The sequence below is a fragment of the Nicotiana tomentosiformis genome, chromosome 6, assembly GCF_000390325.3.
Source record: "Nicotiana tomentosiformis chromosome 6, ASM39032v3, whole genome shotgun sequence".
NCBI classification, from domain to species: domain Eukaryota; kingdom Viridiplantae; phylum Streptophyta; class Magnoliopsida; order Solanales; family Solanaceae; genus Nicotiana; species Nicotiana tomentosiformis.
In genome coordinates this window covers 149368313-149384469 of record NC_090817.1, presented here as the reverse complement: position 1 = coordinate 149384469, position 16157 = coordinate 149368313, and the positions used below count along the sequence as shown (strand labels likewise).

General features: G+C 38.4%; 3 protein-coding genes across 5 annotated transcripts in view; all 3 read left to right on the top strand.

Moving 5' to 3' along the window:
• Positions 1 to 2534, top strand: part of LOC104117945 (uncharacterized) — a 39091-nt gene extending 36557 nt beyond the window's left edge. Inside the window, exons 2-4 of one of the 2 annotated variants that reach the window (XR_011408998.1) lie at positions 1641 to 1715; positions 1902 to 2273; positions 2476 to 2534. Coding sequence is in view for 1 of the 2 variants with exons in the window: in XM_070178054.1 (XP_070034155.1) it covers positions 1641 to 1715; positions 1902 to 2072 (246 nt within the window). In the remaining variant the exon portion in view is untranslated. Of the gene's footprint in view, positions 1 to 1640; positions 1716 to 1901; positions 2274 to 2475 lie in introns of those variants that run through there. The other variant, XM_070178054.1, reaches the window with a different exon arrangement.
• A 3242-nt stretch (positions 2535 to 5776) lies between these two features.
• LOC104117946 (uncharacterized) lies at positions 5777 to 6505 on the top strand. The gene has a single exon (XM_018778191.1). It carries the CDS (start codon positions 5777 to 5779, stop codon positions 6503 to 6505), a length of 729 nt encoding a protein of 242 aa, XP_018633707.1.
• A 4375-nt stretch (positions 6506 to 10880) lies between these two features.
• Positions 10881 to 15189, top strand: LOC108948819 (uncharacterized). Of its 2 annotated transcripts, XM_033661728.2 has the most exons (3): positions 10881 to 13144; positions 13274 to 14122; positions 14205 to 15189. In XM_033661728.2, the coding sequence occupies exons 2-3, from the start codon at positions 13573 to 13575 to the stop codon at positions 14591 to 14593; spliced, it is 939 nt and encodes a 312-aa protein (XP_033517619.1). In that variant the 5' UTR covers positions 10881 to 13144; positions 13274 to 13572; the 3' UTR covers positions 14594 to 15189. The 2 variants fall into 2 exon arrangements, with proteins under 2 accessions (XP_033517619.1, XP_070034154.1); XM_070178053.1 differs by having other exon boundaries at positions 10881 to 14122.
• The last annotated feature ends 968 nt before the right edge of the window (positions 15190 to 16157 follow it).

Here is a 16157-nt window from a genome sequence, read left to right as displayed (position 1 = left end):
GTGGATCCTGCTAAAAATAATTCAAAAATATAAAAATATCTCTAAATTATGAGAAAATTTGTGAAATACTTACGTATAACTTGCAAAGTGTGGATTTCATTCTCATGTTGTATATCAGTAAAGGATTGATTTCGTAGATAAGGTATGCTATTTTATTCAAATTTACCCTAGTTTTGGTTTTGATTTCGGGAAGCAAATTGTATCTCGTCTCGAATTTTTTCGTCCGTCGTGGTCAAAGTACCCAAAATTATTTGACCAGATCCGCTACGGATCCCATACCCACACTCATACTAATGTCGTGTCGATACGGGTGCGGCACCTAAACTGTCGTGTCAGAGCAACTTAGTTCACAACAGATAGCATTATGTAAAACAGTGACTGATAACTGGATGAAGAGACAACCAGTTGCAACGGATAACTGGGAGCAGCATACAGCTTGGATCGATCATCAGGAACTCTAAAGGCAAATCTAAACAGGCAAATATAGTCAAGATGGTTTATACTGAAGTTGTTCGTGCCATATTATTTGAGAGAAATCAGATATTATTTGAGAAGATTAGCAAAGGACAAGACAGTATTTCGACGGAAATTGCATATGTATGCAATGTGAGAGGAGCTACAAGAAATACAAAGTTTATTTTTTAGTCTGCTGGCTGGTAGTGCTGTCGTGTGACCAGGAGGTCACAAGTTCGAGCGCTGGAAACAGCCTCTTGCAGAAATGCAGGGTAAGGTTGCGTACAATAGATCCTTGTGGTCCGACCCTTCCCCGGACCCCGCGCATAGTGAGAGCTTAGTGCACCAGGTTGCCCTTTTGGCTGGTAGTGCTGTAGGATTTTTTGTTCTGCGTTGATTTTTTTTTAGATAGATAGCTGTGTTTGTTGAGCTACAAATATTTAGAGTTTGCTTGGTGATTAATGAAAATGTTACTTACCAAAAAAATCAAATTTCTAAATGAGAATTATCTTATCAAGGGAAATTGTGTTGGATTCCCCTATTTTTCATATTTAATTATGAACTAAATTTCTAGTTTCAACCAAGTTAATGCAAAAAGAACTTTTAATTAGTGTCAGAGCTACATGTTTGTTGATTAATAACCACATAACATGAGACTATACCTCACACATAATATAGATTTCAAGTTCTTATTGCCGCAGTTGTTCAGTTGTCTATCCCTTACTATGGAAAGCACCTCTTATAGAGCAATTATGTTTTGAACTCCTAATTAATAAAAATTGCAAGTGTTTTTCTCTTGTAAAACTTTTAAAATCAAATTATGACATGCTGGTTAGGAAGTAGGGACCATATTCATGATTTAACATTTGTGGTCACAACTATCACCCAAAAATCACAACTCCTGACAGGAAAAAGAAGAAAAGAAGCCTATCTTCAGGAACTTATACTACATGTTTAAAGTGAAATACTTCCAGAACTAGTTGGAGATCGTTAATGCATGTAAGAAATTAATAGTAAGTTCAATTAGGGTTTTGTATAGCTTAGTTTGTTGCAGAGAAAAATAATCTAATTTAATATTAGACTTGTAACTTCGCATATTTTAGAGAACGATTAACTTTTTATCTTTAGATTGCATTTAGTTGAGCCGGTTTTGTCCTTACTCGAACTTGAAATATTTTTACTTGCAGGTTCAACCAACTTTACTGAACTTTTTCCTGAATGTTAAGGATGATTTGTACTTGCTGCAAATCGATGCTAAAAAGGCTAGTAGTACTGCCCTCTTGACTTCACCATTTATGAGTACCAGTTTTCCTTTTCTTTTCTGCATGTGGATTATCATATTTGATAATACAATCAACATTTGTTTGGCTTTTCTAATCTAAATATGATATGTTTGATCAACAGATGAGAGAAGTTTTCTTGTTATGATAGGGTTTATTTTGTTGCAGCTTGGGAATGGGTTGGTTTACGAAGCTATCGATGACTCAAATGTCTTTCCTCATTTCTATGGCCCATCTCGGAGTTTCAGTCCTCTACCACTAGATGCAGTCATTAAAGGGGAGAAGCTAGTTGTCTCAGATGGCAAATTTGTATGCAGCATGCTCAGTTCAGTGGCTTAATTCCTTGCATTTCAGCTTTTGACTGATGTGTTGGTGTTGCATTACATTCAACAGAGTTTTCCATTGTGTTCGCGTGCTACAACGTACTATGCGAATCCAAACAGTTGAGGGGTACTAAATGAGATTAATGATCTCAAAATTGGCTTTATTTATGTTTCGATTTTTCCTTTTACTTTTGTTTCGCTTTCTTCGTTTATGTAGGTTAGAGTTATTGAGAAAAAAAAAGCAATTTTGATTGCTGAAGAGCAGCTAATTTTAGTCATTCATTGGCTAAAAAAACAGGGTTAACTGGGAATAGTTGGAAACTTGGAATACTGCATACTGTATGTATACCATTGAAAAAGGTATGCTTTTGATGTGGCATGCTTGTGCACCGCATTAAATTTATCGGGTAACGAGGTAGAGACAATTTAGCAAATTAAGGAGATAACAAAACAAAGGCAGGGAAAACTTTGATGGCAACCAAATAGTGGCTGGTTTCCGTATCAAAGAAAACAACAATCCAGTATAATTCCACTAGTGGGGTCTGGGGAAAGTAGTGTTTACCCAGACCTTACCCCTACCCTGGGATAGAGAGGTTGTTTCCGATAGATCCTCAGCTCCCTCCCTCCAAGAACTCTCCCACTTTGCTCTTGGGGTGACTTGAACTCATAACCTCTTGGTTGGAAGTGGAGGGTGCTCACCACTAGAGCAACCCACTCTTGTCAAAGAAAAAAAAGAAGGAAAATCTAGTGGAGGCTGTGCCAAATGAGTGCGTCTTTGTGCACTGGGGTCATAATATTCAATATTTTGTAGTCGACCAAGGTCAATGCCAAAATGTTTCTGCAGCTATAGGGAATCTTCCCAATCCATCACAACCTCAGGTCAACAAATCAAAAGTCACAATTTCTCCAAAATTGATTTCTGCAGCTACCACTGTTACAAGTGTTCGACCAAATGCACCATTCATTCCCAAGCAGTCAATTATGCATCACACCCGTGAAAACCAATCTCCTATTGATTGTTAGCATCCCTAGGCAATTGAAATGCAACCACATAGCCAAAAAACTGATGCACGACCCCTATCTCCTTCATCAGAAAACCAGGTGGTCGACCTCATTCAAGCAGCTGTTCAAAATACACCAGGACACTTGGAGAAGACACCACCCAATGAGCTACCTAGTCATGTTGCCAAGGCTCCTCAACCAGCTCAAACAAAAACCCAAACCACCCCTTCCCCACCTACTTCCACATACCCAAAGATCTCAACCTACTTTGATAAACCTCAACACTCACAGAACAATAAGTCACCTATAGAGCCTATCTAAAATGCTTGACTTCACAACAATAAACCAGATACTCCACCAAAAGAAACCAATATCCAACCAAAAAAACCACCCAACTATCCTGCCCCACCTCCCCCTACCATCACACAATCCCTAGCAACCAAACTAAGAGCAAAACAGGCTGCAGAATTATCCCCAATATAATTCACACCCCCCAAAATAACCAACAAACAGGGTCAACCAACAGTTATCTTCACCAGGAAAGACTATATGGTCACTCTAGCCAATAGATGCCAATACACTATTGTGGGCAAATTTCTTAACACTATGCCCGGAATGGAAGTGATAAGAAAAAGCTTTACAACTCAAACTGAGCTCAGATAAGAAGTTAAAATAGCCCATTTCAATGCTCGAACAGTGTACATTGATCTAGATAATGAGTATGACCACACCATTGTCTTGGACCAAACAATTCGTGTACATCCAAGGTCAAAGAATGAATCTTCAATCCTGGACTCCCAACTTCAAGCCTAATGAGGACATTCCAATTGTCCCAGTATGGGTAGTCATTCTTGAAGTGCCTTGGCATTTTTATTATATGAAGGTCTTATCAGTCTTGTTGTCACCCATTGGTAAGATATTACATCTGGACCTTGCCTCAATGCAAAAAACCAGGGGAAGTGTAGCAAAAGTGAAGATGCATGTAGACTTAACTAAGGATAGGCCTCACCATGTGTGGCTTGGTTTTGATGATGACCAAGATGTCAATGGGGATGGGCAGTAGTTGGAGGTGATGTATGAAGACCTCCCAACCTACTGTCTATACTGCAGGCATTTGGGACATGAGGAATACCACTGTTCTATCAGGAAAAGAGAAGAGGAGGACAAAAAGAAAGCAGCAACTGAGACATCTGCAAACAATGAGAATCAGAACAATAATAGGAAAGTGCATGCATGGGGATCTCAACATAACCAGGAACAAGCTGTGCAGGGGCAAAACAAGAATCAGAATTCCAAGCAAAAGATGGTAATGCAAGACTAGAGGGAAGATCAACAAAGAAATGAAAATCAAAAAGCAGTAGCTCAACAAATTACAAGGGATAACCATTCCAAAGATCGATGGCACTCTCAAAAGAAGAAGAATTTTAGGGGAGTCAACCAAAGAAGCAGGCAACAGAAATTCAAACAGACTACTGAACAAGTAGCTGATGCACAAGAGGCTAACCCTAACCAGAACTCAGGTATTGTTCTTAATTCACAAGCTGATCCTCCAGTTGCTCTGGAGAGTATGAAAGATCCCATTCCCAACCCTACTGTGATTGATGTTGAAGCTAATAGAGGAAAAGAGAATGGTCAGGAGATACCTATAGTTGATCAGGTTGGGGATCCAAAGGGGGTAGGTGTTCTTCATGTTTTGCATGAGTGTGCTGATGCACAAGGTAACCCTAGGATAGACCATTTAACCCCTGCTACCACCCAACAGTCTACTCAGAAGACTCCTATTGATCGCATTCAAGTGGGGTAATTGGTACTGATGATGATCACAAAAGCACAGTTGACAGAGGAAAAGCTCCCATGGCAAATCAATTGTCCTCGACAAAATCAAAGAATAATCCAAGTCAGAAAAAAAGAAGGCAAATAAAAAGACAACAGGAAGCTGCTTTGGTTAAAACAAAGATCAACTTTGCAGGCAGCTTTATGGAATCTGATGTTCAACCCTATGTTGCACCCTCACCTTTGACTACATGAGTATAATCATATGTAGCACCCTCACCTTATTTGGAGGAAGCAGGTACTATGATTTCTACTAGTTTTTCACATGTGTCTAAGGCAGTAGGAACTGGGGCTGACTCTGTTACTCAAATCCAGGCAGAGGAAGTAGGAACTATGTCTCATGTAGCACCATCACCTCTTGTTAAGGAAGTAGGAACTGTGCCATATGTAGTACCCTCACCTCTAATAGAGTCTAATAGAGGAAGTAGGTACTATGGCATTAGTTGCACCCTCACCTTTGCATGAGGCAACAGATGAGTATATGCACATACAGTTTGAGGATGAAGTTGATATTGGTGATGAAGCAGATGATGAACATAGTGAAGACTTGAAGGATGATGACACTTGCAGTCATCTTCTTACTGCTTTTAATGGTCATTCTGATACTGCTACAGTCATTGATGCACAAGGACTCTCTCCCAGAAATAAGCCACCACATTACCTCACCAGAAGCAAAGCAACCATCACTACCCTTCCACCAAAGCACATCCTCCCCAAACACTTTTAATGATTAGTACAATCACATGGAATATAAGAGGTATAAGAACCTCTGGAGCCATTGAAAGACTCAAAACTCTCAAACACCTTCACAAATTATCCTTCATTTCAGTCCTAGAACCTTTCCTTAACAACACTCATATCAACTACTACAGAATCCAATTGTCCATGCATCAAGCAGCATCAAATATCAACTACAAAATCTGGATCTTTTGGGATCAAGATTTTACAGGCTCAATCATTGACCAAGATGAGCAGCAAATGACTGTTGAACTAAAGCATGTAGAAGCAGTTGGAGTTTTCCAGTTAACTATTGTTTATGCCAAGTGTAAAGCAAATCTCAGAAGACCACTGTGGGAAGTATTGAGGCAAACATCTTTGACCTGTACCATCCCATGGTGTGTGCTTGGAGATTTCAATGTTATTGCATCCATTGAAGAAAAGATAGGGGGTCTACCATACCAAATGAGAAAGAGCTTGGAATTCCTCAGTATGATAGAAGATTGTGGACTTGTAGTCCTGGGGTTCTATGGTTCTAGGTATACATGGTCCAATGGCAGAGGTCCAGGATCAATAATTTGGAAAAGATTGGACAGAGAGATGGTAAATGACAACTGGCTGATCTCCTTCCCAGCTACCACCATTTCACACCTATCATCCATTGGGTTTGATCACAATCCTCTGCTGATGGAGATGAATATCAGACAGGATACTAGCAAAAAATATTTCAAGTTTCTCAACTGTTGGGTGGAAAATGAAGGTTTCATACCCCTGGTTCATGAAGTCTGGAATCAGGAAGTCAGAGGCAATGCTATGTGGATCGTCCATCAAAAGCTTAAAGCAGTCTCTAATGCTTTAAGTAAATGGTCGAGGCAGGAATATGTGGATATTTTTTAGAAGACCGAGGAATATGAAGAAAAAGTGAAGCAGGCAGAAATGATTTGGGCTCAAACAAATGATGCAAATGACAGAATGAATTTTCAAGAGGTAACAACTCAATACAGAAAGTACATGAAGTTGGAAGAGTCTATTCTGAAGCAAAAAACACTGCTTCAGTGGTTCAAAGATGGTGATGCAAAATCAAGATACTTCCACAGTTTAATGAGAGGAAGAAGAAGTAAGCTGTTTATCCATAAAATCAAAGACATTGAAGGTGAATGGGTACAAGGTGATGGAGCTATAGGAGAAGCTGCTTGTGATTACTATCAGGATCTATTTACAGAAACTGGTGGCACCATTAGAGAAGACTTGCTATCCTGTATTCCATCATTTATACAGATGAGGAAAATGACCTCCTCACCAGAGATCCAACTATTGAAGAACTCAAGAAAGTGGGTTTCTCAATGAATCCTACAAGTGCAGCAGGTCCTAATGGCATGAATGAAAAGTTTCTTCAATCTTGCTGGGACATCATCAAGGTTGATCTGTTACAGGTTGTTCTAGCCTTCTTTGGTGGTTCAGAAATGCCCAAGTACATGATTAGTGCCTACCTAGTCTTGCTACCAAAGGTTGAATTTCCCAACTCCTTCACTGAATACAGACCTATCAGCCTCAGCAATTTTGTCAACAAAATCATCTCAAAGGTTATCTGCTCCAGACTTGGCCCTATCCTTCCCAGAATCATCTCACCCAACCAGTCTGGTTTTGTTAAGGGCAGGAGTATTTCTGAAAACATAATGCTTGCACAGGAAATTGTGCAAGGCATCAAAAAGACAAACAAAGGGTCAAATATTATTATCAAGCTGGACATGGCAAAAGCTTATGATAGGTATCCTGGAGCTTTACATGTATTATGGTTAGAGGAATGAGATTTAATGAAAGAATAATTGACATGATATGGAGAAATATGTCAAACAACTGGTACTTAGTGATCATCAATGGCACTAGATGTGGTTTTTTCCACTCTACCAGAGGCTTGAAACACGGAGATCCACTTGCCCCATCTTTGTTCATCATAGGAGCTGAACTACTTTCCAGGATGCTCAACAACCTCACCCATGATCAATTCTTTCATTGCTTCTACATGGAGAGGAGGGGTCAACAGGTCAACCACCTAAGCTTTGCAGATGACATCATAATTTTCACATCAGGAGTTAGAGCATCACTGCAGAAGATTATGGAGGTTCTCAGCAATTATGAACACATATTTGGGCAGCAAATCAACAGGCACAAAAGCCACTTCATGGTTTCTCCTTCTGCATTCCAGCTACCATCAGAAGAGTTCAACAGGTCATAGGTTTCACCAAGAAAGAATCTCCCATTACCTACCTGGGGTGTCCATTATACACAGGAAGAATGAGAATAGTATATTTCAACTCCCTGGTAGCCAAGGTGGTAAGCAGAATTAAAGGGTGGCAAAGCAAAATCCTCTTTTATGGAGGAAAAGCCACCTTTATTAAGTATGTGCTCCAATCTATACCTACACACTTGTTGTCAGCCTTAACCCCCCCAAAACTATACCGAGGCAGGTTGAGAAGTTAGCAGCTAACTTCTTTTGGGGAATAGAGAAAGATAAAACAAATACAACTGGACCTCTTGGAAAAAACTAGCATTTTCAACTGAAGAAGGAGGTGTTGGCTTCAGATCAATGGAGGATATCTGCCAAACCATGGAATACAAAAAATGGTGGCTTTTCAGAACTAAAGAGTCACTATGGAGCAAGTTTCTCAGAGCTAAATACTGCCAGAGATCAAATCCTATTTCCAAAAACTGGAATTCTGGGCAATCACATACATGGAAGAAAATGATGACTAACAAGAAAGAAGCTGAAAAATACATTATTTGGAGACTACATTCTGGAAACTGCAGTTTTTGGTGGGATAACTGGTTGGGAGATGGTGCACTTACTCAACACAGAAGTGGAGGAGGAAGGCCAGGCAATGTAACTGTGGCTAATTTTTGGGACCAAGGCCAGTGGAATTTGCAGAAGTTGAATGAAGCAGTCCGAGCACCTTTAATACCTGCCATCCTTCAAATCAAAATTTATCACAACCCTCAACTCTAAGACCAACCTATATGGATCCCAAATGTGAAAGGAAACTTTACATGCTCCTCTGCATGGGACTTGATCAGAAAGAAGAGGCAGATATGTTTCTCCAATAAAATGATATGGCATAATAGGATCCATTTCAAATGGTCCTTCTGTATGTGGAGAGCTCTCAGAAATAAATTGCCTACAGATGATAGGGTGCTCTTATTTAGCAGCCTTACTGTATCCATATGTGTATGTTGTTAAACACCTGGGGCGGAGTCTGTGGATCATATTTTCAGTAGGGGGCACTTTGCATTGACAGTATGGAAAAAGTTTGTAGGACCAACTGGTATCCACACTACCGAAATGCCTCTAAGACTTTTGCTGTTGAAATTGTGGCTTCACAAAAGAAAGAATGAAATGCAAAAGCTTTTACTTGACACTGTACCAACCATCATCTGCTGGAACATTTGGAAGAACAAGTGCAATGCAAAATATGGCACCAAAACTTCCTCCCTCACTAGAGTCATCTACTCCATCAACTCAGATATTCACATGCTCATGCAAACAACCTACCCCTCAATCTGCTGGCCACTAAAATGGGAGGATTTATACCCCATTGCTGAGAGCATCAAACACTATATCAATGTCAGGCAGGTTGTTTGGAGCAGACATGAACAAGGATTTGTAAAAGTCAACAGTGATGGGAGTGCACTGAACAATCCAGGAAGTACAGGGGAAGGGGCAATAATAAGGAACTGCAGCGATACATTCATTCATTCCTTAGCTGCTCCATTAGGAGAAGGTACCAATAATCAAGCTGAAGTTGAAGTAGCAGCCTTAAGAGTTAAGTGGTGCATTGACAATGGCCATAACAATGTACACTTAGAAGCAGACTCAGCACTTCTCATTCATTGGCTTACCATTGACACTGATCCACCATGGAGTTTAAAGATGCAATTAATGAATCTGAGATAACTATATGACCAATGTGAACAAATCAAATTCTCACATGTGTACAGGGAAGCCAATTCCCAGCAGATTCCCTCTCAAAACTCAGCCACAACCTATCAACCATAAACCATTATTACTCCATTCAATCTCTCCCCAACCACATTAGAGGTCAGATTCAGCAGGACCTTCTAGGTACCCCTGCCTTCAGGCACAAAAAAACTAGTAGGATCATCTGCCCATCACAGCTTGCCTCCACCTCTAATTCCTCTCATGGATATGGTTGATATTGTTGAAACAATGGGAGCTAACCTATCTGTCCAAAGCAACATGTCCAGCAGCAGCAACAATAACAACAACAACCTTTTCTCCACTCCAACCAGAAATGGAAACCAGACAGTTTTCTACCTGACTTTGATTTTCTTTTTTGCAAAAACCCGAAGTAAACTCACAACATTGGTATACATTCAAGGTGTGGTATCAGCACTGTGTGTGATCATTCTATCGAATGCATACCAATGTGGTGGGGAAATTCCAATTACCTGGAATCACCAGGATAACGGTTGCCTCCTCTCTTCTGTCAACAAGTTTTTTTTGGTCACTGCATTATCCACCACTCGGCAGTGTCACAGATGATACAAGAAAACAACCAAGAAGCATCAATTATTCTGATTTTTGGATTTAATTACAATTGAGCAATCAACAATATGCAACACAGGTTTTGGACAGTTTTCTGCACATTTTTGGCATCTACTTGGGCTACCTTCACAATGGCTTCTTTCATTGCTCAAGCCAACATGAAGATAACTTTGATGTATCCTTTACTACCTACCTTATGTTGTTGTATTATGCTTTTGTCACCTCATATAGGGAGAACATGTCTTCTGTTGTATTATATGAGCAAATGTATATTAGAGGAGTCCTCCGATTCTAGTCTTATAGTTGACCTAAATTTACCCAGTTTTGTAAATCATTAGGCTACCATTTTTTGTTAGCAAAATGGTACACTCATTTAGGTCTGACTACACATACTTGTAAGGTATCAAATGACTATAGATTTAGTAGTCATCTGATACCAACCACTTATTCAGAGGTAAGGTTTATGTCCTCTCCTTGTTGAACTTTAGTTTTTTATATATATATATATATATATATATATATATATATATATATATATATATATATATGAAAATCAGCCCTAGGCACAATGCCTAGTGGATTTTGTTTTTTTTTTAAAAAAACTACCTTACTTCCATCATTTGGTTTAACAGTATTTTATTTAAATTTTCTTTCTCAACACAGCGTCACAAACTCCATTAAGAACTTACTATATAACAGTGTAACCCAAGTTTTTTTGCCATTCCTGACTCTAAGATTTTGATGCCAAAGCTAATATGCCTAGTTCTCAAGGATAGTTTGTTTAATTTTTTTTTTTGGAAAAAGAAATAGAGATCGCGAATTGAATGGAAACATTTAGTCATATGTTTTTTTTGAATGACTATTTTTTCTTGGTTTATCATAAATATCATACTTGGTGTGCTCTTTAAGGATCCAATTTTTAGTTTTCTACACCAATTCTTCACCTATAACTCTACCACACCTAACGAGTTGAAGATTGAACTAGAAATAACTGACAAAAGTATTTTAATAGTTGCAATATAATTAGCTTGAATAAGTAGGGTTCGATAAAAGTTCTAACCTTGTGGAGAAATCAGAAAGTTGAGGATGATATATGCTTGGGAAGATGCTTGCAATTACGTCAGCGCCATCACCAGAGAGATAAAAGGGTGCTTCTTAATCGGCAGATAAATAAAAGGGTTGAATTGGTGTATAAGGTAATACATGGATTATTTATCATAAAAGAGTCTTCTAGTAAGTGTTATAGTCTTTTGTGTGCGCTACTTGCACATTTCGAATTCAATTATTTCTTATCTTATCAATTTTGTACGAGTGCACATCCATCTTAATATTGACATATTTGCAACACTTAAAGATGAATATGTTGGATTATAGAGCTCAGCTTTCACTCACATACAACATTGTTGGATCTACAATTATGGAAAAGTTTACCTATTTTTACATAATTATAAGCCTAATTATCACTATTAGGGAGGTCCCATTTAACCGGCTGTTGTGAACTCAATAAATGACTCGGTGAAAGACATATTTGGAGATTTTAAAAATTATATGTGGGACCCATTTTGAGCGTAGCCAGGTGTTCACTGCGTGAAGTGCAACGTGAGAGAATTAGTTATAAATACAGTAGAAAGCGTAGTACATTTCATGCTGAAGTTGTCAAGTGTTAGCTTTATTTTCTCATCTTTGTTCTTCTATACTTCTCATCCCCAAATCTGAGTCAGTCTATTTCTTATTACCTTTCTTCTTAGTTTTCTGTTGCACGATCCTTACTATCACTAGCATAGTAGCATTTGCATTGTAACTCCAATTAATGTTGAGTTAATACAATCAGTTGGTTTGGGTGAAATATTTTGGTTTGTTACATTGGTGCTTTCATCCATCAAACTCCATCGACGACAATGTTTTTACCTAAATTTAATGGCGACGGCAACTCGAAGAACTGGATTTTTTGGGCAGAGATGTACTTCACATACCTTGGCTTCTCCAAGAAGGACTGGCTGCCTCTTGCTTCCTTCTACCCGGAAGGTGATGCCCTGGCATGGTTCAATTGGTTGTTTCGCAACAATCAATTCTATGATTGGAACCATTTCAAGGAGAAATTTCTTCTGCATTTTCCAAAACAAACCTTTGTTGATTTACAACGTAGTTCAACTTTCTATTAGCTTGAATGTGCTTCCAGACCAGACAACAAGACGAAACAAGCATTTGCTGCAATGTCTACTGGAGTTTTACCTAATGCAAGGGCTGATAGGCCTTCGGTTATAGCAACGCACTCCAAAATTGATCCTTCTTCTTCCTTCAGTTCATTCACAAACCTTTAAGTACTTGATATACGTAATCCCATCTCTAGTTTAACTGATGGAGAGAAGTGCACACCAGATGGAGACAAGGTGTTTGAGAAATTTCCCAGCGTGACGAACCTGCTCTGCCCTGCCATTTTACATGTGATGAACCACTCTTCGTTCCTCTTGTTGGACGAGATCACCTTGTGCCCTGTGAGATTGCTCAATTTCATTTTACTAAGAATTTATGTGTTGAATATAACAAGCTTTTGGCTGCACCAGTCCTTCCATCTGAGATGCAACTTGATTTAGAAGATAGAAAATCTGAAGAGGTGTTCGATGAAATGTTAAAAAGTTGCTACCCACTAGCATTTGCGAAGGCGCAATCAGATGCCCCAGTTAAAATGATCGATGGAGATGCTACATGTACTGAAAACAACAAAGTCTAACTGTTTGCTGAAAGTCACCAAAGAGATATGTTAGTGAGGTAAGGTACGTTACTGCACCTTCTTTTGATCACGACCCTAGTAAACGGTGAATTGAATTTGAGACTTTTGAAGATATATATATTGCTGGATTTGTCTTGGAGCCTGAGACTATTGAGGACCTCCATCTTGATAAATCTTTTAAGGAGAATGAGGACGGCATTCCAGCAAGTTACATGCTTTCGGATGAAATGCTATCTGATTATGGGTATGTGTGAATCTAATGGGGGATTCAATGATCCCCATATTTTGAATCGATTTCCATTTGATCCTGGTGCTAATTTCTTATGTGTCACCATAACGTTAACTATAGCAAATCTTTGTGTATGGGATCCAGAACTTGGTTCCGAGTTCATGGATCTAACAGGTTGTGCAGAGAAGGGGGAGGTACATACATTGTTTGAAGAAATTAGAAACAAAAGGAGCTGCTTATTTGCTAAGTTGTATGATTGGGTGCCTGTGGATGGAGTCGAAACGGGTGTTGAATGCAATTGTAATTTTTGAAATTCTTGTACATCATACAAGCTACTGGGTGGGTCTATAGCACATTCCTTTCTGTATTCCTTTAATGGTGATCCTACTCACCTTGAGGAGCAGTCCATAATTACTCAGTTGAGGTATTTTAGGAGTGGAATAATGTGGTGTCACTGTAAGATTGTTTATCTAATTGTTGTGATGCATTGGCTACTAATGGAGCTCATTCACTATGAAGAGGACATCACTCACTACAACCCTGTATACAAAATTTTAATAATGCTTTCCTGCTGGGTCGAAGTTCCTAATTCTAAAGTTCTAAAATTGCATCAACCTAGTAAGATCTTGGCTTTGTTTGCTGATAAAAAAGGATGGAAGAGCAAAGCGCCAACACATTTATTAAAGCTTGACAAAGGACTGCATTATCTCAACTTAATGGAAGAGTCTAAGCTCGAACATGACAATGCACGTTATGTCCTCGTTGTATATATGCTTGGTCGATCAAGTCAATTAGTTCATGCTGGAAACTATATATATGAAATTGCAGAATTCATGGATATGGACTTACTGGTTGTTGGGGTTAACATGAAACCATTTAGAGGGCTTGCCAAGGTGGGGTTCCAAACTGTCATACATTTTTTGCAACATTATTCATCTTCCACATCAGATTTGGTTATTTATCTCAAGTTTGCTAGTCTTCCCTTTGATCCCGGTATACATGATATCGCTATAACCTATGCTATTAACCTAAATATGTTTACAAATAGTAATATTTTCTACTTATGATCCAATAGCTACACTATGGGCTGAATGGGTTTATAGTGAGGGAAAGTCAGCATTATGTGTTGTTTTTACTGTTGCAATGTGTAAGGACGCAGGACTAGTTGGGCAGGTTGTTGCGAGCCAATGCTTCGACCTTTACTCCTATGATCTAGGAATCCAGGTTCTGCTACCTAACACCTACAGTACTGTGTGTAGGAAGGAGGTTATTGCCAATGTTCTGCTTGGTGGTGTTTGTACATATTATTCTGTTAAGTTTCTACCTCGACCCAAAGAACTAAGTGCAGCTGCTGCAAATATTGTTGAGGCCCTTGAAGATGCAGGTTGGATGACATCAGACCATCGTTACATAAACAAAAGGGTGCAACATTCCTTCAATCATTTTATCCCTAGTGTTAGATAGCGAGATCTATTTTTCATGGCTATAACCGCAGTGAGGAAGCTGAAATTCTGTGAAATGCCATACCCAATGTTAACACTAGGGATGGAAAAAGGAGTTATTCCCATTGAGATTAGACTACTTTGTGTTGCCCTTTCCTTCGCATTTCTTTGCATTGATGCAAGAGTAATAAGCCACTACGTTAAGTTTGTGGCTGATGCTTTTTTGGGTACCTCAAGGTGTGACATAAGATTGCTTTCATTGATGGCAGATGTTGATTTCCATCACTATATTATTACGCCTCGTACCAGATGCGAATATGTTGTTGTGAATTGTTTGTTTGCTGTTGACAGTGTCAAGCGCATATTGCTGTAATGTCTGCTTTACTCGAACCTTGCGGACAAGGTTCTTTTTGAGGTGGGAGGTATTGTTGTGAACTCAATAAGTGATTCGGTGAAGGACATATTTGGAGATTTGGAAAATTATGTGTGGGACCCGTTTTAAGCGTAGCCAGGTGTTCACTTCATGAAGTGCAACGTGAGAGAATTAGTTATAAATACAGTAGAAAGCATAGTACATTTCATGCTAAAGTTGTTAAGTGTTAGCTCTATTTTCTCATCTCTGTTCTTCTATACTTCTCATCCTCAAATCTGAGTCAGCCTATTTCTCATCACCTTTTTTCTTAGTTTTCTGTTGCACTATCCTAACAATGTATGGGGTAAGGCAAGTGCCTTATGCCCCCAATTTTGGGGGGTCCATTTTTTAGGAATAATATATATTTTATAGGTTTATAGGTTTTAAAATAATAATAATTTATATATATATATATATATAGTACTTTTGTACTTTTCATATAAAAAGAAAGAAAAACTTTTAGATATATTAATAAAGTAAAGCTTAAAATAGTAGAAAATTAGTTGTCAATTTGATTTGATTTGACAATTCTACTTTTTACTCTTCTTCCCAAGTAATCCCAACGTTTCAATTTTATTTCACTCTTCATATTCCAGGTATGAGACATACCCTTCTTCCTTCCTCTTTATTTATGCTCATCTTTTTTCTACTAGATTTCTTTCTTTCTCCAAGACTCCAACAAGCCAACAACTAGATATTTTGGAATCAAAGTCTTCAAACTTCTTGAATCAGTCAGTCATTGGGTAATATCATTCTAACTTTCTAGTATTATTTTTATTTTTTATTTATTATTTTATTAATTTTACTCCATACATATTGTTTAATATTTTTTAGAATATAAATATGTCAACAAGAAAATATGCATCCGGTTATTCAAAAATCCAAAAGAAAAGAAAAGTTGAAGAGTTAAAAAAAATTAAAAAATTTAAGACCTCACTTTTTATTTTCGCATTAGGCCCCATATATATCACCCCCCAAACTCGGGGAGCGTGACCGGCGCTCAACAGAGTGAACCCGGTCAAGCAAGCCTGTTGAATATTTTCTACCCAACTCACCCATGATTTAAAGAGAATGCATAACTTGAAAGTTGACCAACAAGGAGATCATGTAGACAATATCAATTACATATCCATTACTTACTTCATTTACTAAGTTTCCAAAGTAGTATGTTTCA